This window comes from Eptesicus fuscus, chromosome 2, assembly GCF_027574615.1.
Source record: "Eptesicus fuscus isolate TK198812 chromosome 2, DD_ASM_mEF_20220401, whole genome shotgun sequence".
NCBI lineage: Eukaryota > Metazoa > Chordata > Mammalia > Chiroptera > Vespertilionidae > Eptesicus > Eptesicus fuscus.
Genome location: NC_072474.1, coordinates 72,395,808 through 72,420,577, shown reverse-complemented (window position 1 = coordinate 72,420,577; position 24,770 = coordinate 72,395,808). Strand labels below are relative to the sequence as shown.

The following is a 24,770-nucleotide window of genomic DNA, read 5'->3' as shown; positions in this document are numbered from 1 at the left end:
GGGGAAGCTAGGCCACTCTCTTTGAGAAGTTTGGTGGTGAAGAACGATTAGAGAGTGGCTAATGAGGCAGAGCAGAGTCAAGCAGAAGTTTGATCCTATCCTGTAAGATGAGGAAGACCTGAACATCTTGTAAGTTTCAGGAAACTGTGTAGAAGACCAGGCTAAAGGATTCAAGTCAGAAGGTTGAATATGGAGGAGAAAAACTATAGAATTAGTAATGTGGCAAACAAACAAACAAAAAACCCCACAAACAAACAAACAAAAAAATAAGAGCATTTCTAACCACCATGAAAATTCAAAGCAAAAGCACATGGCATCAGGGCATGCTGCTTCCAACAATTTGAGCTCCATGTTGTGGACATTATAGCTATGAAAGCATTCAGCCAGAGGCTGTGTTGCTGCCTTTAAGCACCAGGCAACATATGAGATATTAAAAATAGGAGAGAAATCCAACAGAGAAACCAGAATAATACAGCACATCATTTATACTGGTCTTCTGAAAATTAGAGTAGAGAAATGGGACTCATCCCAGTATACACAAACAAGATGCTCTATGAATATATATAGCAGGACACATTCCTGTGTAGCATGTAGGGTTGCAAGAGGCTCAGTGGGAAGTGCAATATGCTTTACTAATAGGACTTCAGATTTTTCTCTCAAAGTTCACACTTCTACTCACTTCTTTATGATGATCTCATCGATACATGCTGATCTGAGGATAATGGCCTTCAATTATAATTAAAGGTCATATGAGAACCCTTCTTCCCTGGGCATGTGGTAGTCAGAGCCCATCCCTTGGACCCCCAAAAAAGTGTGTCCCTCATTAAGAGGATTTGGTGGCAGGAAGCCTGTGGTGCAGGATGCCACTGCAGAGAGTGCAGTTCCCTTGATCTTTGGAGTCATTCGCCAGGTTGTCCATTAAGAATGAAAACTTTCTATAGTCTATGCCTAGTTCATACGATTTTCTCTTTGGATATTGTTTCAACTTCTTTTGGGCATGTGGGGTACTTTTTGAAAATTGTGATCTTGATTTAAAAAAATCAATATACAGGTAATGTATCATAGAATTGTATACTTGAAAGCTATATAATGTTATTAACCAATGTCACCCCAATAAATTTAATAAAAACAAAAAATACAGAATTTACAATAAAAAGTAACTCTACTGACACCATGTCAACAACAACAACAACAACAACAACAAAATTGAATCTTTTGGGGTCTGTCAGTCATCCATAAAGAGGTAATTGCATAGTTCTATTGAGCACAGTCAATGCCTGTCAGGCCATGTTTATTGCTTTTCTTGGATTATCTAGTTCCATGCTCAAACAGCCCCATGGAGTATGGATCATTGTCATCTTCATTTTATAGATGAAAAAACTGAGGCTTAGACATATTAAGTAATTCACACATCACAATTAGTTGGCTATAGAACCAGCACTTAAACCAACAGTTTGATGTTGGTGCCCACACCCTCAACAGGACACTAACTTCTTATTATGACCTTTAGAAGTCTTACCTCTTTGGCATGAAACAGAAAGCAGTCCTACTGTCCCTTTACGTTCGACCAGAGAGATGTTTATTTTCACTCTTGCACTACTAGTGAGAGTCTCTCCGTGTAAATCTCCAAACCGCTAATTTGAAAATAAGTGTTCTTTGTGTGGATATATTTCTAATTTTAGCATCACTTATTAGTGGATTGTATAAGAGCTTTGATATTCTGGAGTGATCCTATGGGGAAGGATATTAACACTTGTGATCTGAGTCAGAATAACACTTGGCTGTGAATAAGCATTTTGTTCTTGATATCAGAGTATATAATCACTACTCAGACCTTGGTGAATTGTTAAAAAGCAAATGGTAGAGCCCTGGTCGGTTTTCTGTCATTAGAGCATTGGCCTGTGGACTGAAGTGTTGCAGGTTCATTTCCTGATCAAGGGCTCATACCTCAGTTGCAGGTTTGATTCCCCAGCCTCTATAGGGGCACATGTGGGAGGCAACCAGTAAATGTATCACTCTCATTCTCTCTCTCTCTCTCTATCTCTCTCTCTCTCTCCCCCCCTCATTCCCTTCCTCTCCCCTCCCCCCTCCCTTCCACTCTCTAAAGATCATTTTTTTTTGGGGGGGGGGTGATATCTTTGGGTGAAGATTTTAAAATAACAATAAAAATTTTAAAATAAAATGGTTGAAAATTAACTGGTCAAATTAATTTGTTTGAAAGTATGAATGGCTGGAAAAGAGCAGCCTTTCCAATCAACAGTTTCAGTGCAATAACATTAGCATCCCAACAAAGTAGACAAGTGACTTTTTATGCACCTGCCATATATCAGGATGGGGGAAAGAAATAAGGGGGTAATTCTGATTTTTCAGAAATTTATAGCACTTTTGTTTTGTCTTAAAAGTTGTGTTTTTGATAAATTTATTTCAGTAGATTGTTTTGCTTTCTTTAATTTTTATCTCTAGCTCTAAATGATTTATGCAGAAGCGTCTGGGCCCCAGATGACTGTTTTCTAATATTAGTTGATGTATTGTAATGCCTGTGCACCCCAGGTTGGCTTTTATATTTTGCTGCATTTTAAGCAGTTTTACTTCAACTGCTTACTTTTTATTTAGTACTTATTTTAAACAAGTGATATCTATTATATCTTATCTTTGTTTCCATCATTTTTCAATGATTCTTAAAATCTTATATTTAAGCAGCCTCTTCATGAAGAAAATACAAAATAGATATAGAGGAATGACAATATTTCTGCCAAGTGATTAATGTAAATATATGAGAAACATTGTTTTGCTAATAATTTGGGGAATTATTGCACCCATGGCCACCTTTATAGAAACATACAATTAAGTTATTCTTTAGTTTGACTAATGTTGGCCAAAGCAGAGTGAGCATAAATAGCTACAAATCTTCAAAAATCAATGACTGAAGAGCATTTTTAATGAGTTCATCTTTCCCATCAATTTTTAAAGCTACATTTTTTTTGTCCTTAGATTCCTGAAAGTCCATTCTTTATCACTGTCAATGAGGCCCAGTGACCGTGATTCAAACCAGCTGTGGACCCTAGAGGAAAGCTGTGGTTTGGTCACACAATGAAGATGAGGAGTCTGGGGACGATATAAGGATGATGACACTATTAATTGTGAGTTACTATATGCTAGCAGCTTTATGTCATTTCTCACAGTCCTCACACAATGGTGTTTCTCATTCTACAGGCAAGGAAACTGAAACCTATCCAGGTTACCTAAACTCATTTACGTATGAAGTTGTAGGTGGTGACTCCCGGAAGGCCCTCCAATGTGATGTCCCATTCCTCCCCATACTTCAGAGTCATGGGTGATGGCTTCCCACCAATCCTCAGGCAATCAAGGTTCTAAGCTGGTGGGCAGCATTTTAACAGTCTACCCCCCTTTTCTTTCTTTCTCTCTCTCTCTCTCTCTCTCTCTCTCTCTCTCTCTCTCTCTCTCTCTCTATATATATATATATATATATATATATATATATATATACTAGCATTATCATCATTTTCTCTCTGCCTCTTCATAATTCTGTGGAATGAACTTAAGCCACACCCCATAAAATCTTGTTTTTCTAATTTTTATTTTTAAAGTATATTATGATACACCCTGACGTGAGACTAGGAGACACTGTTACTTCATTTGAACAGTTTAGAGAAAGTCCAATAGCAAATGGATTTGATGCTATTTCACTTTGTAGGTGGAAAGAACACTTTTTTTTATTACTCAGTGATGAATCCAATGATAAAAACCTCAATGGAGCCAGATCTACATTTTATTAACATTTTTATTGCTACGTGCTCCCAATACAACAAACAGCATCAGTAGTGTACACTTTGATAAAAAAAAAAAAAAAAGAATTTTTAGCTTAGTAGAAAAGGAAGCTCGAGATCAGAAGTATAACGAATGTACATCTTTATGGGAGGTGTATGTGTGTGACCATCTTTATACTCTCCTGTGGACCAGATGTATACACATGCAAGCAAACTAGAGAGAATTCATTTTGGGGGGTGGGGAATGACCTTTACTTGAGGCTTGGGGATTATTTTATGATCTGGAATTCACCTAACTCATTTGATTTTCAAAAGTCTTGCACAAAGTAGCAGCGATTCCTTGGAGGTATAGAGTCAATAGGTGAAGCTGTAAGTTTTTCATGGTTCAAATGCAAAAGTCCTTGCACATTCTGTGCTTTGAAGGTTAACATGTCTTCATGTTAGCATGCATAATACATTTTAAACAGTTCAGGAACTGACCTCAAAACCATTATGGTGACATGCATATTTCATTTATTCTTTGAAGTATAATTCATGAAGTGCGTATCTCTTTCACATACTTTTAAAAAAAAAGTTTTTAATTCACTATTTCAAAAAAAGCTAACTAAGTCCAGACTATTTTGTTTCATTGAAGGGGAACAAATCAACTTCGTTTCAACTACTTTAAAGATGCAAATGGTTGCATCACATCAAATTTGTTCAGCTTTAGCTCTTTTGATTTGGCTGTTGTTGTTTGCTTAAGTTTCTCCCGTAGGCACAGAACAAAGCATGCATCTCTAATTATGTCTCTCTAGTTTGCCAAAATATGTCATTGATATTAGTGTAAATATTTAGTACATAAAAATACTATCAAGAAAAAAATCAACTTTTAATAAATATCTTCAGTTCTGAATTCTATATACAAGTACTTTACATCTACTCCCTGGAGAGAGCATTTCTGGCTTCACTGTGAGTAAGGTGACCACTGGCATAAATTACTAGCACATTATTGCAGTCAGATGCATTGTGGTTGTGAACATTTGGGTGTGTGAACCATGCAGAAAATAAATATTGCAACCATTGACAAATGCTTTTTTGAACCTGTTTCCAAAGCCCTCCTATACTTGAGTATAAATTCTAGTTCAGCTACCGACATACAAATTATCTCAATACATATTCCTTTGTTATTATTACAGTACATTGAGTATGCTTTTTCTTGGATGTGTCAACAATGGGAAAGTAAAATAAACAAAACACAAAAACATAGGACACTTCAGTGGTGCCTATTGAGGTCCTGGTAAGAAGGTTTCCATTTTTTTCTTGCACAGATTCATTGACTGGTCTCTGTTCCCTGTGACCACAGTCCTATTCCTTTTTATTAAAGGATGGAAAGTAATAGGTAAGCTGAAATCTGTATATCTGCAGCTTGTTTTTTTTTTCTGTAACTTAAGTATCGTACTGTTGATTAAATAAAACCTTTTGTATTGTCAGTAGCTGTAATTCTATCTTCTTTGTAACATTCTGCTTTGAATATCAACCCCCCCCCCAAAAAAAATGTCAAATAAGGCAATACTCAATGACAAGCACCTAGAACATCCAGAAATGTAATATAGTAAACAATCATTTGAGAACACATCTCTTAAAATAATACTGATTTCTGCAATATACAGTATTTACACAACAGCTGCAAATTTGCTCATACAATATTTCTAATATAGATAAATAGGAATACAAGTCTACGAATTCTTCGCTCCATTTCCAAAATATTTTGTTAAGGTGTAAACCGTTGGCACCTCCTTTTTCCTATAACTTTTTTAAAACAAAAAATCAGCTGATATGCACAATTGGCTCCAGTCCCTTTTCTGCTGTAGAGAGTGACCAATCTACTTCGCCACTTTCCCTCTGTTAATACTCTTGGGTGCTTTCTTCCAATGAATTCTGGTAATGAGTCAATGCAGAACAAAAAAAGGAGGAAAGCAACTAGAAAGTGAACCAGCACTTTTGCTCTTCCATTTACAGGTAAAATGAGTTGACAATGTATGGAGATTTCCACTTTAAACAAGCTGTATGCACCACTGGGAGAGGGAGCTTGGCCAGGCTTTCCTCTGATTTCTAGCCTTTTAGGTTCAGCTTTTCATCTTTCCAAGGTGGGCGACCTTAGCGGATGTCTGTTGTCATGAATCTTTTCCTCTTTCTTTGAGGTTCTTGCCTGAGAAGAAGCACCTGTTGAATCATGGACTGCAAGGAAGGGGGCAGCAGCCGTTTGTGAGGATGAAGTGAGGTGGCCACTCCTGGTGGCAGGGGAGACCTGTCGCACAGTCTTATTTCCTGCTCGCTGAGCTCTCCTCTGGGGTAAGTTAGCACCATCGGGTTTACTGTTTGGCCTGAAAGCAGCATATGCATTTGGACCTCCCGCTGAAGAGATCCTACTCAAAGATTTCTTCCTCTCAGCAGGAGTCTCGGAATAGTAAGGAACCAAAGATGTAGGCATCACTAGGGACCCAGGGAGGTCACTGGGGTGAAAGATAACTTCATCACGAGTTTCAGCAGCTTCAGGAAGGAAGGGCGGTGGCAGGGTGCTGCTGCGTTTGCTGCAGGACTCACAGCATAACTTGTTATAACCTGGGATGGAGCAGTACCGCGCCAGCACCTCCATTTGACAGAATATGGATTTATCTCCCAAACATGGCTCATCTGCAAAAATTAAAAAAGTTTTTATGCATTTACAAAAGATTTAAGTAAAACCAGACATTGATGGGAGTTATTCATAAGAACCTTTACATTATAGATATCAGCATGAAGATGAATTCAATGCAGTAAGTAGTTCTTTATGTGCAAAGCATTTGGGTTGCCCACCATTTTAATATCTCCAGGAGTCTTCAGAGCAAGGGTATTTTTTTGTTCTCACTAGGAACATATATCTGATTTTCTAATGAGAAAATAGGATTAATTTTACCACATATATTTTTAGGATGTGAAGAAGCAGCTGATTTATTTTATTTTGTAATATAGAGTAGCCTCTATATTAAATTTAAAATCAAAATATATACTAAAGACCTGTTAAAACAAATTAAATCTTAAAAATATATTACCAAAGAAAAAACTGAGATAACGTTCTAATTAGATGTATTATTGGCTAATATTATATTACTAAGTAAGGAACCTGCCACATAACTTGTCAAAAATCTTTCTTCTGAAGTTTGAAAAAGAACAAAAGAAGCGTCAGTTGGCAAGGCCAATAGGAGGGCTAAAAATACCACCTTTACTTATTATGTATTAGAAATGATAAATTACCTTACCTATCGGAGTTACAGAACCATGTCCACATCCCAAACTATGGAATGACTTATATTTGCCTGACATTTACAAATCTACCATATAGTATGATGTTTGAGTACTAGTATTTTCTATTAGCTAATCTTCTAATTATGTTGTGAATGCCTGAGAATCACCATAATGAGGTTTCACTTCAAACATCAATTCCTCATCATATCTAAATGACTTTTTCTATGCCTATTATCTTAAAATTAGAGGCCCTATGCACAAATTCGTGCACCAGTGGGGTCCCTCGGCCTGGCCTGTAGGATCGGGCCAGAACCGGCTCTCTGACATCCCCCAAGGGGTCCCAGATTGCGAGAGGGTGCAGGCCAGGCCGAGGGACCCCACCAGTGCACGATCGGGGCCGGGGAGGGACGTGGAGGTTGGCCAGTCGGGGAGGGAGCGTGGGTGGGCTCCAGGGCATGTCCAGTCCATCTTGCTCAGTCCCGATTGGCTGGACCCCAGCAGCAAGCTAACCTACGGGTTGTAGTATATGCCCCCAGTGGTCAGTGCACGTCATAGCAAGTGGTTGAGTGGTCTTAGCATATCATTAGCATATTATGCTTTGATTGGTTGAATGGACAACTGGACACTTAGCATATTAGGCTTTTATTATATAGGATAAGGAAGGTAATTTCTTCTTCCTGTGTAATTAAGCCTCTAGGCCCTAGGATAATGGACCTTATCTGACCATGTACTCTCTCTTCCCTGACCTCCATCACCCTCATTCTGGCTCCAACTCTTATAAAACCTTCTAAATTATGTGACCCAGTTCAAAGCTCTCTAATCTCTTTGAGTTAAAGAAGGAGACCACATAAGGGTCTCCTGTGTCTAAGTGTGAGCAGCTTGGCATTGCGGGGACAGGTACATAGCCTGGGTCTAATTATGGCCAGAATATGCTTCTATATGGAAGAGGGAAAAGGCAGAGATATTCTGGGGGAAAAATAAGAGCAAAGGAATACATTAATTTCATGGGTAATTTGCCTTGGGATAGATGGGAAGGGCTTAATGGCAACCATAAATAGTACCATCAAAATGGGACTTAGAAAAGGGTTCATATGACAAAATCATTAAAATTAAGAAAACTTTTTTAGCCTTCTCACTCCATGCCCAGATCATCCTAAGAAGTTCAGAAAAAAATGTTTTACACAGGGTCTCAAAAGGCCATTTGATTCTAATTGCAGCTTGAGTCTCTGATGGGAAGTGTTACTCACTCCATTGATATATGGTAGAAATATGTGACCTTTTAGAATTCTACGTTTCAGAGCAAGACAGCAGCTAAAAGGATGTGGAATCACTAACATAACATAGTTATGTCCTCCCATCAGCACCTCTGTTTTGTAACAAAAACATTTTCTTTTAGCTAAAAAGGAAGAGAATCAAGTATATTCTTGCTGATAATTAGGCCTATTTGTAGAAATATATAACTCTATTAACATCAGTAAAGCTTACTCACAAAGTGTTTAGCCTCCTGGAGGTAATGCCTACATAAAAATAAAATATTAGGGCAACTAAACTTTATAGCTTCTGAGTTAAAGTGTGTTCTTCTGGATCTGATGTTGTGTTTTGAACTTTCAAATATACTTTCCAGAGGAAAATGATTAAATTCAAGTTCTTTGTCTCCCCCTCATGGTCATTCTTGTTCATACCACTATACATTTCAAATGAAACCGTATAATGAAATAATTTATAAGGTTTAAAACATTTGAAGCCTGAAATTTCCTCAAAAAAAAAAAAAAAAAAAGACATTTGATAAAATAGTGCTTTGCAAATTTTCTAAATAAACCATTTAGCACATGTCAATATTCAATCAATGTCTTACTTATGATGTTACAGGCCATTAGAAAGGCAATTTCTTTTTTAAAAAAATATATTGATTTTTTTTACAGAGAGGAAGGGAGAGGGATAGAGAGTCAGAAACATGGATGAGAGAGAAACATCAATCAGCTGCCCCCCGCACACCTCCCACTGGGGATGTGCCTGCAACCAAGGTACGTGCCCTTTACCGGAACCGAACCTGGGACCTTTCAGTCTGCAGGCCGACACTCTATCCACTGAGCCAAAACAGTCAGGGCTAAAGGCAACTTCTTTAGTCCCAAGTCTCACTAGTAGGTCTGAGCAGCGTCCATAGTTGTCATTAGGCACAGACTTAGTAGAATTGCATTTAAGAAAATGCTTGTGATGGAGGGAGGGTAAGGAGAGGACAGAAGGGAGAGAATGTATGAGACTGGGAAGAGACAGGCACACATACACATGGTAGAGAAAGGCCCGGGGGAGAAAGATAAAGGAGAGTATGGAAGACCTGAGGAAGAGATGGGAAGTGGAGAGAGGGTGAGAAGAGGTGTGTAGAGGAAGAAGGGAAGCAGCAGAACATGCAGAGAGGACGGAGACAGCACAGAAAAGGAGACAGAGTGACAGAAACTGAAACCATCCAATATATATTTTATCTGTTTCGCAGCAGCAAAGCGCTGTCTATTTTTAAATAAAACTGACTCTGCTTTTGTAATCCAGCAAGAGAGCAGGTCAGGCAGATTTCTGCATGTGAGTGGTGTCTATTTGGAACTCACCCTCGAGGAGTGCATGGAGATGGATGGATGGATATTAGAAATGGCTTTTTAAATAGCCATTTATCACCCACATTTCTATACTGAATGACTTTAGTAAAACATTTCAGAACCTTCCACAATATTGTGCTTTTACAATGACAGGAGGTTATAAAGAAAATCACAGAAGAAAATAAGCCGCTCTTCTAGAAACACACATTGACAGATGCTACTTGTACGGGACACGGCCCTGACCCCCGCACGGCAGTGGTTAGGACAGTTCCCCGGGTGGAATTCTTAAGCACAGTATTAGGCTAATTTTTTAAGACTGTATACCTTGGGTCATTTTCTGATAAGCAAATGGAAATTCCAGAGCTTGTCCTGAAAGGAAATTCTGCTTTTTGGTGCTTAAAAACCATTGTCAGAGCAGTGAAAGCAGTTAGTGTCACACCTACCGTTACAGGGAGGCAGCTGACAGGCTCTGGCGGCCTCGGGCTTGTCCCCGTCGCAGTGGTCTCCGGCCCTGCAGAGCACCTGCCTCACCTCCGTCCCTTCACCGCAGGTCACGGAGCACTACAGAGACAAAGGCTGCCATTATAGACGGTTATTGCACCAACACCGTCTTTCTTCCTGTCCCCGCGCTCTCACGCGCACACACACATGCACACCCTGGAGTTCCTTCTCTATGGAGGTGGTGCTACACAGTGGTTTGGAGACAGCTAATCCTAGGTTTATACTCTGGGGCTCCATCATTTACCAGCCTGGGCACGTGGCTTTTTCTCTGAAAGCTGGGATAATAATACTTGCCTCACAGGACAGTTGTGGAACTAAATGAAGGCAAAGGAGACAAGGCATGTAAAGATTATGCCTGGCATGTAATAAGCATGTGCTAAGAAAGAGCTATTAGCATTGTAACGTGAATAGCCATGTGGTTCTTAAAACAGTAGTGGTGCCTGTTTTCAGGGAGCTTCCCATTTTCCCACCTTCCTTACAGATGGCAGGACTTCCTGACATGCTACCTTGGTTAATTCAACCTCTTTGAAACCACCATTGCTCTATTCCCATAAATTCATATCTAAAACTATGCTCAGAAACATCTATTTATTGTTCTAGACAGGAGCTACAGAGAAGGGGTCCTCATTCCAGGACTCCGAGGGGCAAAGAACGAGTTAGTTATCTTTATGGTCTGTCCGGGTGACCTTCACTTCCTGTCCTTCTTCCTCCTTCACTCTCTAGCTGCCTTTTGATGCCATTTCCTTCTCTAAGCTCTTCTCCCATGACTCCGCATGATGACTCTTTACAAATATCAAAGACGTTAATTCAGGCACCCCAACACGGAGTCAGCCAGTCACCAAACCAACATCATTTTCATAGGCACTGGCTGGGTACCGGGGAGGCAGGGCGCACAGTTCTTGAGAAGTGGGTGGATTAGCAGTGAGCCCAGACTCAAGGACAGGAGTTAGAGTAGTCCGCCACGAACAACACGCCTCCGGGTGCACAGGAAGGGCTTTGGGAAAAGCACCTCTAAGGTGCCGTGGAGATGAGCCTTGGTAGATGAGAGGGAGATGGGCAGATAGGAGGAGGGGGAAGGGCCAACCTACAAAAGGTAGGAGGCTCTCTACCCAGAACAGTCTCTTTGGAACAGTGGGAATTTTACTCAAACTGGGTCAAAGAGTTGGAATAAATCGAATAAGAAGGGTCAGTGTAGGACTTCGTGTGGTGATCATTTTGCAATATATACAGATATCGAATCCTTACATTGTACACCTGGGATATAATGTTGTGCTAATTACACCTCAATAAAAAAAAAAAAAAGGATAGTTAGTGTGGTGCCAAATGGGGCAGGGGTTTGGAATTAAACTCGTAGGAACGGTGAAGTCAACAAATATACTAAACAGAAGATCAGTCGCCTTTAGACTCCTCTCTGTCACAAAACACTCAAACAGGGTTTGCCTCGACCAACTAATCTTAAATGCAAACACTGCTTTAAAATATTAAATTTTCAAACACCTCCAGGTGCTTAATGATTTTAAAATATGCGAGTTTCTCAATTCACACAAGGCCTGCCTGATATTGAAGCCAGATGAAAACAGGCTTCCTATCTTATGCACAGACACGTGCAGGCAGAGCTCACACACCCACCTCACTCCAGGGCCCCGTTTTCCACTGGGCTGGGCAGGGCACTCTGTTACAAGGCCGGCGGCTCTCGGGACGGTCACCCACACAGTACTTGCTGTGCACAGAGCGGTTGGTGCCATCATGGAGGGGCTGAAGGCAGCGCACGGTGCGAAGCTGGTAGCCGGAACTCCCACAAGTTTTGGTGCAATGCTCCCACTCTTCCGCTATCCAGCTGTGGGTGTGGGGGTGAAGTGAACATGGTGACTGGGGTGTAGAATGTGCACCTTCCTGCCCTGTAAGCCTAGACTCTCCTGCTCTCTGAGTGACGTGCAACCCAGCGGGGCCCACGGTAGTAGAGGAAGCACTTTCAGAGAGAGGGGTGCATTGAACAATTAAAAAGGTCTTAGAACTTTCTAATAAGGATAGGCCCGACACTTCTATTTTTGAATGGCTTAGTATTTTCCTGCCTTCCAATGATTCTGAAACTTTCTCCGTTCCTAAAGGATGACCAACAGAAGGTTTCTGAAACTCATCTTAAGGATACCTGGTTAGGTTTAGACACGATGGCAGTTTATAAAATAATACTCACTCTCAGCCATACTGCCTAATGGCGTTAAAGATCTGAAAGGAAATTATAAAAAAAGGAATCCATCCTACACTTGCTAACACAAATTTATTGGGCTGCTGCTGCTTTTTCCATGAAACCATGAATTTATTCATTTTTCATTTTTGGAGATGTCTTTTACTTCTACAATCATTGCCATGAAGATTGCCGGAAATATCTAGTCTGTTTGGAAAATTCAGTTCTTCATGTTGGCCCTTAATGGGTCTGACAAAAATGTAAAGATAGTGGCCATCCAGGGCTTGAATGCACCTGAAAGAAATATTTCCAAAATCTTTTCAAAAAGATTTCCCATGCGACATTTCCAAATTCTAGTGTCAATGTCAATGCCCGCAGTACTCTCCAAATCAGCCGTGTATACAATACTGCAGGCAGTTCTCCATTACATGTGGTTACCAGGTTCCCAAGGGCTGTGACTGTTGGTTCCATCTGCTTATCAATCTGTCAGAATGTAATTGAGGCATACTATTTAGCCTTTCTAAAGTTACTTTTTCTCTGCAATTTTTGTTCTTTCCATATATATGGGGCTCCAAAATACAACCATGCTAAAACCTTTCAGTCTTTGGTATTAACAGTTTAAGATAGCTCTAGCTCGTCAAACAGGCAGTACAATGTATTCTGGCAACTCATTTTGAAGGCCTTGGTAGTGACTCTCATTTGAAGATGGGAATTACTCTAGAAACATACGCTTAATATCATAGACAATTATGATTACCTTATTCCATCTTGAAACTCCTAGAATGACAACAAGTGAGAAAAATGGCACAAAGGCCAAAAGAAAAAAAAAATTGAAAAGAAGCCACCACAAGATAATTTTGGAACCTAGAGAGTAGTTAGCAGACATAAGAAGAATGAAGTTTAAATCAGCAGTAGGAGCTAATAAACTGATGATGAAGAATTTCAGAAACTGAGAGCTTAAAGCCTCAGGTGAAAGTGAGGGTGATGGCAGGGCTGAAAACAGGGACTGATGGAAAGTCTACTTGGAGGCAGTTAGGCCTCCTAATTTTTTAAAAATATATATTTATTGATCTCAGAGAGTAAAGAGAGGGAGAGATAGAAACATCAATGATGAGACAGAATCATTGATTGGCTACCTCCTGCACATCCTCTACTGGGGATCGAGCCGCAACCCAGGCATGTGCCCTTGACTGGAATTGAACCCGTGACCCTTCAGTCCACAGGCTAATGCTCTAGCCCCTGAGCCAAACTGGCTAGGGCGGGCCTCATAATTTTTTACTTCACTGGGTGACTGCTCCTCCTCTAACCCAGCAGAAGACTTTTTTTTTGTCTTCTGTAGAAGGTAAATCAGACTTTTAACTCATGGACAACAGATACAGTCAAGGGACAATAGAGAAAGAAACCATAGTGAATACATGGGGCTATGTAAAAACCCACATATGGAATGGTGAGATGACCATAGCTGCCTACACTTATTTATTTTTTACCAAATATAAAAATATATTTTTGAGAAGAAGGAATATGGTAGAGAGCAGGGAACCACAGCTTCACATAATTCCTGGGAATTGATTTGACTATTTAAACTAGATACATGTATTAGCTTTGACTAAAATTGAAAAGAGCTAAAGACATTTAAATCCATACTATTTTGTCCTCAGGGTATGATAGTTAAAATAAATGCTTACAGTGGATGTGTACACTCTTGAATATTGCACATTCTTCTAATAGGTTTCGGCTTTTTGTTGACTTCACAGAAGCTGCGATGAACCATTTTATTGTCACTTTTCCTACGGCATCCGTATTTAGTGTACTGGAAACCTGGGAAAGGAGATACCTTTTTTTGTATTTAATCACTTATTCATTCAACAAATATTTACTGAATGTATACAATAAACCAGCCACTTTTCTAGTTGTTGAAGGTCCAGAAGTAAATTAAACAAAGAAAACTTCTTTTCAGAGCCTACATTTAACAAATATTACAAATTATTAAATAGTAACCGTAAATTTGCTAATAAACCAAACCCTGGATAGAGAGACTCTATTATTAAGGACAAGTTTGAAAACCACTGTGACAATAACCTGTGACATAGGCTTTTCAGGGTTATGTACATAATGCACTGTAGGGGGCACCAAAGCAACACAGAGGAGAAAGTCTCTAACTTAGCTAGAGAAGGGGAGGGAATCCTTCTTACATGATCAGCACTTCCTTTAGTAGAATATTGAAGTTCAAATAGTATTGCATAAAGGGGATAAAGCAAAATATTCCTCCAAGCAAAGGAAATGACCTATAGAAAACTGCAGGTCTCTTTGAATGACTGAAGTTTCATGTGTGAAGGGGCTGGGAGATAGGAAAGGCTCCATGTAAAAGCCTTGACTGCCAGACAAATGTTTGGAGTTTATTTTGAAGGTCACAGGGAGTTATTAAAGATCTCTTCAACCAACAACTTTCACATTTGTAAATAATTTTTTATTTTGAAAATTTTAAATCTAAAGAAAGTTGTAAGGAAAGCATAATAAACATTTGTATACCTTGCATCTAGATTAACCTTGTGTTACCATGTCATGCTATATGTATTTGAGATATATACATATATTAACTTGTATATAATTACTATATAACATATGTAAAATTCTGCTGAACCATTTGGGAGTAAGCACAGTTTTTTACATAACCACACTATAATTCTTAAAGTCAGGATATTTAATGCAGATCTAATATTATATAACTAGAGGCCCGGTGCATGAATTCATGCACAGGTGGGGTCCCTTGGCCTGGCAGGTGATTGTGGCTGATCAGGGCCATCTGGCCCAGGCCCAATCAGGCCGATTGAGGCCGGCCAGCTGGGGGGAAGGACTGCAGGAGGTTGGCCAGCCACTGAAGGTTGGTTGTGGGAGCACACTGACCACCAGAGGGAAGCTCCTGCATTGAGCGTCTGCCTCCTGCTGGCCAGTGTGTGTCATAGCGACCGGTCATAACGGTGGCTTAGGCTTTTATATATATATAGACTAGAAGTGCAGTGCATGAATTCGTGCACGGGTGGGGTCTGGCTGGCCTGGACCCAATCAGGCGGATTGGGGCCAGGCCTGTCGAGAGGGGTAGATGGCAGGAGATTGGCCAGCTGGCCTGATCATGGATGGATCAGGGTTGGGCCAGCTGGGGGGAGGGGCCACAGGTGATTGGCCGGTGGGCCCTGCCCATGATTGGGTGGGGCTGGCTGTGGGAGGAGCTGTGTGCAGTGTGCCAGCCAGCTCCACACCTGAATGGTGTGTGGGGGGCCGATTGGGACTGGAGCTGGCTGGGGGAGGGGCTGCAGGCGGATCAGGGTGGTGGGGCTGATCGGGGGATGGGCGAATGATCTTGGATGGGGCTGGGCAGGGGGAGAGGCTGTGGGCTAATTGGGGTGGTGGGAGCCCATCAGGGGTGGGGCAGATGGCGGGAGATTGGCAGGCCGGCCCCACCCCTGATGGGCTCCCACCACCCCAATTAGCCCACAGCCTCTCCCCATCCCAATAGGGGGTGGGGCCGGCCAGGGGGAGACTCGGGAGATTGGCAGGCCGGCCCCACCCGCTATTGGGATGGGGGCAATCAGGGACGGGCCGGCCAGGGGGAGGGGCTGCAGGCCCATCAGGGTGGGGCAGGCCGATTGTGGAAGGGGTTGGCCAGGAGGAGCTGCATGGGGAGTTGGTCAGCTGCCTGGCCCTTGATTGGGGTGGGAGTGGCCAATCGGGGGCAGGCCCAGGTTTGAGGAGGGGTCATGGGAGGTTGGCCAGCCAGCCCCACCCCCCGATTAGGCTGGTTTGCTGGTCACAGTGGGTGTCATAGTGACCTGTCATTCTGGTTGTTCCAGTGTTCCGGTTGCTGTCTTTATATATATATATATATCTATATATATATATCTATATATCTATATATCTATATCTATATCTATATATATATATTGACCATACCCCAAAATTTTCAATTGTTCCTATAATGTTTTGTGCTGCAATGTTTTTCCAGTCAAGGATATTTAGTTGTCATGGAATTAATCAGGAACAGTTTTTGAGCCTCTTTATCGTTAATATATTTGAGGTGTACAGGCCAGTTGTTTTGTAAAATGTCCCACAATTTGGATTTATTTAATAGTCTCCTAATGGTCAGATTCAGGTTATTCACTTTTGGCAAGAATACTACATAAATTATATTGTATTTCAGGGCAACACATTAAGAGACTAAAGGATTTGAATCAAGGAAATAATATAATTCTACACATTAATTCATTAATGCATTCACTCATTCATTCAAGAAAGATTACCCTGTAAATAAAGGAAGAGAAGAAAATAAAAAATTAGTTCCCTAAGAGACTTTTGCAACTATCTTCCCTTCCAAAATTGTGAAGGAAGCCCGTGAGGAAGGAATAGATGTGGTAGATGTTAAAAAGGTGTATATGACAAATCTTGTGACCAAGTCAGTGCTGAGGGTGCAACAGGAGGGAGGATCCAAATTAAATAAACTTCGTATAATGAATAAAGTGCTGTTTTACATAAGTAACTAAAACACTTTATGCCTACTCCTTCGGCCCTCCCCCCCCAAAAAAAAACACTTTAGAAATGCATTCTTGAATTTAAAATAAAATAAATGGTTTAATAATCTTTTGTTTTCAATTAGTCAGTGTCATTATTGTGAGAGGTCCTGGCCTTCTCCTGTCTGTTGGGAGAATTCTTTCTTGGCCAGCCCAATTCTGGAGCACTGCTGTTGAGAAGAAGAGGAATGGATAATGGGGGAAACGGAGAACCCATGAGAACAGCTTAATGGGTTTACGTTAGGGAGGGCAGAGAAGCAGCATGATGTAGTAAGAGGATAGATCTCCTGGGTTTGACCTTATGGATTATTTATCTTCCCTGTGCTTCGGTTTCTCCATTAATACAACAGGCATAATAATAGAAGTGACTTCACAGAGGCATGTGAGTATTCATGCATTAATATGTAAAGCATTTAAAGCTGTACCTGGTACATAGTACAACTAATAGCTTTTACTATTAACACTGATAGAAAAGAAACACATAGGTATGGAAAGTAAAAGTGCAGAAGGTGAGCACTAGAGGACACTGAATTTGGGAAGAATAAAGTGAACCCTACATAACACGAGACTGAAAGAACTCGAGGGAAAGGGAAAGAGGATTTAAGAAGGTCTACATTTATGAATGGATTCCTACCCTTTGTAGATTCTGAAATTTCTGTAAAAATTCGTTGTATTTATCTTTTAGCTCTGAGCTCTGTATGGTATTCTCAGATTATGGCCTCCATTAGAGATAATCCTTAAGGCAGAATCAAGCAGATTGGCTTAATATGAATTGCTTAGTAAAGGTATAAATGTGTCAACTATTACCTCCACCACAGGGTTTGGAACACTGAGACCAGCTCTTCAAAGCCCACTCAAAAGTGTCTAATTCTTCCTGGATGACATTGTTGTTGTTGATTGTAGGTGCGGAGTCTTCATGGATGATGTACTTATATGTAAGGCTAGAGCGGGTATCATTCTCCTGAGGTATAATCTAATGCACACAGGAAATAGATATATGTAAATCACCTGAGAATTGTAAATTAGGAATGAAAAATTATAAATATTTCAGAATATTGCTCTTATTGAAACTGGAAGACCTTCAAGTTGTTTCTAAAAACATGTTTTTATTTTAATCAACGAAGGTACAAGTGTGCCCTGTTTAAGAAAAAAAACAACCCACAAAACCTTAAATATATAAAACTTTGACCATAAAAAATATAAAAATACATACACTGAGGAGTAAGAGTTTTTATTATAAAAATAATAATTTTATAGTAAGATTCACTGTAAATTTCATTAAGTTATATATCTCCTTAGTGCAGTTAAAAATTATTCTTTAAAGTGTTTTGTTATGATGAGCAAGATAACAAAGTTCCCTTCAGAAAATATAGATGATAGGAAAATACAGGGGAAAAAATCATCCATAATTATACTAAATCAGAGAAAACTGAAGTACGTCTATCATTTTAGGATATACCCTCAAGATAGTTTCATATTGTGTGTATGTGCACATACACACATACTTTCTAGACTTGCTTATTTCACTAAATGTATTATGCACATTTCCCAAGATAGTAACTATTATTTAAAAATGTAACTTTAAATGTCAGCACAGTGTATAATCCTAAGGTCATGTGCATTATTTAACCATTTACTTATCATAAATATTTGTATTGATTAGAATTTGTCCCCACCTTTATGGTAACTTGGGGCTAAAGAGTACAAACACCTTAGAATAGTTAGAATAATCATTACTTTCATATTCAGATAGTATGTGAAAGTGCCCCAAGTCAGCACTACCTATTATATAGTTTTCATCTTTATTAACTGGGCAAAAGATTGTTGTTTTGGTTGTTACTTAATAAATAGTAAAGTTTAATTTTCCTGTTTGAAGCCATGTCAATCTTGTCTGCTGTACATTGCATGTTCACATCATGTCCTCTTTTTGTGAAATTGGTATAAATATATTTTTTCTAATTAATCTATGCATAATGATATTAACTTTTTATAAGCATTGCAAGTATATGGAATTTTAAAATTGCTTTTTAATTTTGTTTAGAGCAAAGAATTATTTTAAAAAATAAATATTTATTAACTTTCACGTACTTATAAGATTATATGCATCATACAAGTGGAGAAATGTGCAATTCATTGGTACGGTGTTTGTTTTGTTTTTAGTTTTTTCTCTTTTTTGCTCAATTTCCCCCGCACCCATCCCAAAGCCTTCCTCGTCCTCCCTCCCCCAGCTGTCAGCTTGCTCTCTATGAGTCTGTCTCTATTTTGCTTGTTCATTTTGTTCATTAGATTCCACATATAAGTGAGATCATGTGATATTTCTCTTCCTCTGGCTGGCTTATTTCAACTAGCATAATGCTCTCCAGGTCTATCCATGCTGTCACAAAAGGTAAGGTTTCCTTCTTTTTTTACGGCTGAGTACTAGTCCGCTGTGTAAAGGTACCACAGCTTTATTATCCACTCATAATTCATTGGTTTTTAAACTAAACTTTTAGAAACAGCTTTTGTTTGAGAAGTTGAGGGATGCTAAATCACAAGAAAGCTGGGGTTATCTGAGTTCCATTCTCTTTTCCCCTTCTAGTCTTTGTTTTTAAACAAGCATTAAAAACCAAGCCCTGGCCCTTACACTCTAGCCAGATGTCTAATGCTTTCAGCCCCAGAGAACCTAGTCCCCATGTTTTAGGGCTCCCTCGCTGGGGTTCCAGTCCTTTAGGGAAGGAAAGAAAGATCATAATGATAAGAGCACTGCTTGTTCAAAGCCCTCTAGGCTAGGTATAAATCTCCTATCTCTCCAGCCCACATTGATCCCTATGTCCACATTACTATCAGTGGGCAAAGCCTTGAGGCCACCCACCGTGGAGGTAAAATGGGCAGGGCTCTGAGACAAGACACCTGTGTGGCTGGAAAAGAATGCAGTGTAGTTACATAAAAGTGAAATAGAGCTCTGATCACCAATCATTCAAACTTAACAAGATTTTGAATATTATATATCTTGCTATAAAATCATCTAACCCATGGAACAGAATGATAGTGCAAAAATAAACCCACATACATTTAGACAATTAATTTTTTACCTAGATGAGAAGATAATTTAATTGAAAAATAACAATTTTTGTTTGTTTTGTTTGTTTGAACAAATGGTGCTGGAACAATTGGACATTGTGGTGACTTCAAATGCTGTCCACAGATCCTTTGTACTTTCCCTCTCAATACATGGAGCTTACATCCTCACCCCTTCCATGTGGACTGGACTCACTGACTTGCTTCTGGCAAACAAACAACAGCAGACAAGAAGGGATATTGCCGGAAGCCAGTTCCAGCATGTCAGCAGGGCTGAATCATCTGGGACTGCTAAAAAGCATCTCCCCCAAACCTGAATAGGATTGCTTGCTGCCAGACAGCTCAGGGCATTTTATTGCCTCCTGTTGGCCAAACACCTGAGTAGGCTATTCCCCAAACTGACAATGCTTCTGTAAATTCTACCCTTCAGAAACCTTACCCTTTGAAGTGTATATTTCCACCTTGCCTTAGGACAAATTGTGTTAATAAAAGCAAGGGTCCTAGATAAGGAGGTGGTCTTCAGTTCCTTTAGCTGAGGATCCTCTGACCCCCCAATGCCTTTCAAAATTATCTTTCGTCCTTGGACTCCTTCTGGAATCTACGCGCAGCTCCTTTCTCCAGATTGCTGAACCCTTTGTAAGGCTGGGACGAGAACCCCGGCAGGATATCACTTCCAAGATTAGGTTAGGAAAGACGGATTCTGTCTTGGTTGTGCTCTTCCACTTTCTCTGTCCCCTGAACCCCTTGTGTTAGTGGAAGCCTGCTGCCATGGGATGAGGACACCTAAGCAGCCTATGGATAGGCTCATATGGTGAACATCCCAGGCCCGCCAGCTCCCACAGGAATTGCTTAGGAGTAACCTTCTGAGGCCTTCCAACGGCCATGTGGCTGAGCTGGTAAGCCTTGAGGTGCTTGGCCATGGCTGACAGCAACCTCACGAGACATCCTGAGTCAGAACTAGCCATTTCATCTGCTCCCAATTACCTGATCCACAGAAACTAGGAGCCAAGGAATGTCGCTTTGTACTTAGCCACTAAATTGGGGTTAATTTGTTATGAGGCAATAGATAATACAGACATCTGTATGCAAAATAAGAACCTAACATATCACACAAAATTTATGTAAAAATTAACTAGAAATGGTTCATAAACCTAAATGTGAAATGTAAAACTACAGAACTGTTACCAAAAATGAGAAAACACTTTGATCTTGGATTGGGGAGTGGGGGTGGGGGGAGGGAAGCTAACACCAAAATCTTGATCCATAGAAGAAACAATTGGTACATTAAGATTTCAGCAAAGTTAAAATATAATGTTTTGCTCTGTGAAAGTCAAAGAGAAAGGAAAAAAAAACTTATAGACTAGAAGAAAATATTTGGCAAATAACTTATTTCACAGAAGACTTATTATATCAAGTATATATTAACAACTCTTAAAACTCAACAAAAAGAATAACTACTTTAGCAATAGGCAAACGATTTGAACAGGCACTTTACCAAAGGGAAATAATTTTCAAAGGAAAAACAAACCCTTGGGATTGAGTGGGAAGATTTGGTTTTAGATTAGTGCAATATTTTTTATAGAGAGTCTAATAAATATTTGTACACAGAATGCAACACTGTTTTTCCAATCAAGTAGATGCCTTCTGCTTTCATCCATGAGGAAGTAATAGAGGTACCTTCCTGACATTAAAAGCAATAAAACTGGACAGAATTATAGGAGGGAAATTTTTTTTTTGTGTGGGGGAAGGGAAGACACTGAATAATAGCAAAGGACAATGATCCCTTGAGAAGAGCAAAATGCCTGGTCCTGGCTTCCTGACAGAGCCAGGTCTGGCCCCTGGCACAGGTTGCTGAACTCCAGCCAAGACCGCATTCTCACTGAGAAAACTATGGAACTCGCAGGGCAGAGCACTAAAGAACAGGGGGATGCATGGAGGGGTGGCCCAGGGGATGCATGAGTCCCAGACTGAAGGCTGGTCTGTGCACACCTGGGGCCAAGATACTACACCACCTACCACTGAGTGGCTGCTGTGGGCCTGGGAATAGGACAGAGGTGCCCAGAGTCAGACGGGGCTAAGAGACCTGGGAGTTCTTATCCAGCTAGGGTCAAGAGGCCTCATCAACCCCCAGGTATTAATGCGCCCAAAATACCAAGTCATAAATATAAGGACAAAATGAAAAAGCTCAGCCATAATGAAGAATAAACCAGGCCCCTAGGATCAGAGGGAACTGTCTGCCAGCTAGGATAAACCCAACTCTGATAAGGAAAGTGACATAAACCAAAGGCCCTACAACTCATCATCTATCATGTCCAGTGTATAATAAAAAAGACTGTTGAAGCGGGAAAGTGACTCATTAAAAAATCAGTCCATAGAAGCAGAAAACGTGAAGATGCAGGACTTAAAGGGAAAACTAGACAAAATGAGTGGAAATATACAGAAATCTCAGCAGAGAAGCAGAAATGACTCTGGGGGGGGGGGGGGGGGGGGGAATGGAAATTCTAGAAAAGAAAAGCATACCACCATCTGACATGAAAAATTTACTGGATGAACTCAACAACAGATTGGAGACCACATAAGACACAGTCAGTGAGCCTGAACACAGCTCAACAGAAATTCTCCAATCTGAAGAACAGAGAATAAAGATCGTGCAAGGACGACCAAAGTCTGAGGAAATTCTGGAATAATTTCAACTGGTTTAACATACATGTAAATGAGTCCTAGGGGTAGAAAAATGACTGGGGTAGAGGAGTACAAACAAACTGGAACACATAATGGTAAAGTAACCCAAATTTGGTGAAAAACTTCAACTTTCAGAGCCAAGATGCTTGGTGAATCCCAAGCCTGATACATACAAATAATGTCACAAACTAAGCATAAACAAACTGTTAAAGCAAAATGACAAAGAAAAAAAATCTTAAAAAGTAGCCTGAGAAAATGGACACTTCATGTATAGAGCAGCAATATAAATGAGGCTACTTCTCATCAGAAATGGTGGATTCTAGAAGACAGATATTACACGAATGAGTCAAAGATGGCCCCTGTATATTGGCCCTGAGGTTGTTTAGTTCTTCACCGCAGGCTGAGCCTCTTTAGCTTAAAAGCCTGCTAGCGGCAAACTCAAAATTTTATATACAGTTGTTTTAAATGTAGCCTAAACAAGCTTGTTTTTAGCCATTAGAGGTCGCTTGCTTTGCAGACCCATATGAAACGGCATTCAACATCTGCTAACTATACGTGAAACTGGGGCTCTAAGGATCCCAAGCTGCTGCTGCTGCCCCTGGGAGCACTCAGACCCAGACTCCCCCTGTGCTGCTGAGCGACATCACCTCGCTACATAAAGCCCCTCTCCACTCTCTTCTCTCATAGGAGTTCCCTTTCTTCTCTGTCCTGTTGGATGGTGGCCCTACAGGCAAACCTGCTAAGGTGTCACCAATAAAGCTCGTGTATGTTACTGCCACCTCATAGCCATCTCCTTGATCAGCCCTGACATTCCTGGAACTCCCTGCAATATTGTAAAAACATCTCCAAAGCACTGAAAGAGAAAGACTAGCAACCACAAGTTTGTATCTAGTAAACATATCCTTTAAGAACAAGGATGAAATAAAGATATTTTCAGATGATTAAAGGTTGAGAGCATGCTTTGCCAGCACTCATACCCACACTACAAGAAATGTTAAGGGAAGTTCTTTATATTGAAAGTGAATGATACCTGGTGGAAAGTCAGATTTATAAGAAAAAATGAAGAGCGTTGGAAATGGTAAATATATATTTTCTTGTCTTTAACAAGTACTTAATTACTCAAGTCAAAAATCATAATACTGTGTTATTGGGTTTATACCGTATGTATAATTATATAATAAAATATATGGCAAAGTTGTCAAAGAGTGGAGAGGGCCAGGTAAATGGAATTATAAAAAAACAAGCAACTGAATATTCACTGTTCAAGATAAAAGTGTTTTCAGATAAATAAATAACAACATTACAGCTAAATCAACTACACGTAGAGAGCCTGTACTGCCACATACCAACACAATAACAGGATCGTGCAGAGGTCCATCTGTGTGAAGAGTTTCAATGTCATCTTCAATGTTATAATCCCATTCCACACCAAGATCAATGAAGGTCCGTGACTTGGCTTCTTCCCCTTTGCCATTTAAAATATAGTGGCCTGTAGCCTGGTTCTTAATAGCTAAAGGAAGGAAAATGAGTAACCAGCATTTTATCATATTGCAGCTTTGATGACCCCTACTAAGTCTATCTATCCCCTCCTATACGTCAAAGACTGCGATTATTAGTATCAAACAAGTCAAACTGAGTGTTAGTTCTGATCTGAGTCCTCTTTCCTTCATTAGCCATTTAAAATCCCCAAGAAGGATTTCTAACTAGTCAAAAGCCATAGCAAGAAGGTTACATAGAAGATAAAAATTGGGAAATGTTCCCATTTGAAAACACTGTCAAAGAGGTTAACAGTTTCAAACTCACTCAATCCTAGACATTTCCTCAGAACCTGGAAATACTTTTTGAAAATAATGGATACTTCTATAATAATTAATATAAATCATGTATGTTAGTTCAGCATATAATATAATGGCTTATTATAACATAATGGCTTATTTACTGTCTATTTCAAGTTATTCAAAAGAATCTTCTTTAGGAAATTATAAACAGCCATGCAACGGGATCTGCATGTACCAGTCAGAAACTGGACACATAGCAGATGGTGGGGAAATTTTTATTAGACTAGTAAAATTCACATGTGGTTGCTTTTTAGTCAAAGAACTAAAAATGCAATAAAATTAAGGAGAGGCATACAGTATGGCAT

General features: G+C 40.0%; 1 protein-coding gene across 1 annotated transcript in view; it reads right to left on the bottom strand.

Annotated features, from left to right (window-relative positions):
* Window positions 1-5,565: 5,565 nt before the first annotated feature.
* ADAMTS3 (ADAM metallopeptidase with thrombospondin type 1 motif 3) overlaps window positions 5,566-24,770 on the bottom strand; it is a 231,747-nt gene continuing 212,542 nt past the window's right edge. Inside the window, exons 17-22 of the mRNA XM_008157465.3 lie at window positions 23,974-24,137; window positions 17,696-17,861; window positions 14,012-14,144; window positions 11,771-11,978; window positions 10,084-10,201; window positions 5,566-6,461 (exon numbers count right to left, since the gene is read on the bottom strand). Of these exons, the coding sequence (XP_008155687.2) occupies window positions 5,902-6,461; window positions 10,084-10,201; window positions 11,771-11,978; window positions 14,012-14,144; window positions 17,696-17,861; window positions 23,974-24,137 (1,349 nt within the window). The 3' untranslated portion in view covers window positions 5,566-5,901. The remainder of the gene's footprint in view (window positions 6,462-10,083; window positions 10,202-11,770; window positions 11,979-14,011; window positions 14,145-17,695; window positions 17,862-23,973; window positions 24,138-24,770) is intronic.